The sequence below is a fragment of the Daktulosphaira vitifoliae genome, unplaced genomic scaffold (assembly GCF_025091365.1).
Source record: "Daktulosphaira vitifoliae isolate Bord-2020 unplaced genomic scaffold, ASM2509136v1 Scaffold_3559, whole genome shotgun sequence".
NCBI lineage: Eukaryota > Metazoa > Arthropoda > Insecta > Hemiptera > Phylloxeridae > Daktulosphaira > Daktulosphaira vitifoliae.
Window position 1 is genome coordinate 1 of NW_026103119.1, and position 1,053 is coordinate 1,053.

Consider the following 1,053-nt stretch of genomic DNA (forward strand, 5'->3'; position numbering starts at 1 on the left):
CATGGGTAAAAGCATGTGAAAAATGTCAAAAAACAAAAACATACAAACACACAATTACCCCAATCGGCAATTTTAATCCACTAAGTGGTCGTTTCGAACACATACACATTGATATTGTAGGACCATTACCACCATTTAAAACTTATAAATACATATTGACTATGATCGATAGGTTCACAAGATGGATAGAGGCAGTGCCTATAAAAGCATAACTGTAGAAACATGTGCCACCGCCCTAACTCAACATTGGATTGCAAGATTTAGAGTACTCCATAGAATAACGACAGATCAGGGTAGACAATTTGAATCAACAATACGTTCATCACCATATCATGCACAAGCAAATGTAATGATAGAAAGAGTACATAGAACACTAGAAGCCGCTATAACATGTAAAGACAGCATCCATTGGTCCGAAGAACTACCTATGATCTTATTAGGCCTACGCATAACAATAAAAGAAGACTTGAAAGCATCCCCAGCCGAACTAGTCTATGGTCAAACGCTAAGACTACCAGGACAATTTTTTGAAGAAATAGAACAACTACCAGAACCATCTGATTTCATAAAACAACTTCAACAACAATTTTCGAAAGAAGCCCCAATAGTATATCATCACACATCATCATCAAAACGCACTTTCATACCAAAAGATCTAGAAACATGTACTCACGTATACCAAAGAATCGACGCTTTGAAGCCCAAATTAGCCTATACATTCGAAGGACCATTTCAAGTGTTATAAAGAACTCCCAAGACATTCGACCTTCTAATCAACGGTAAATCCAATACAATATTAATTGATCGACTCAAACCCGCTTACATAGAAGACAAAGTACCTGAACATAATACGGACACAACAAGTACAGCAGTTTTAGCACAACCAAAGCAAACGCACCCAGGACGAAAAGTACATTTCCCAAAACATTTAACTACAAATTATATCTTATAAAACCATGTTATTAACAATTTATTGTAAATACCCCGTTTACTGAGGGGTGAGTAATGTAGTGACTATGGGAATGATCGAGAATCTTCGCAACGGATAGGCAA

The 1,053-nt window shown here is 36.8% G+C and overlaps 1 protein-coding gene across 1 annotated transcript; it reads left to right on the forward strand.

Moving 5' to 3' along the window:
• The first annotated feature begins 181 nt into the window (after positions 1 to 181).
• LOC126910058 (uncharacterized) lies at positions 182 to 745 on the forward strand. Its single transcript, XM_050692455.1, has one exon. It carries the CDS (start codon positions 182 to 184, stop codon positions 743 to 745), a length of 564 nt encoding a protein of 187 aa, XP_050548412.1.
• Positions 746 to 1,053: the final 308 nt, after the last annotated feature.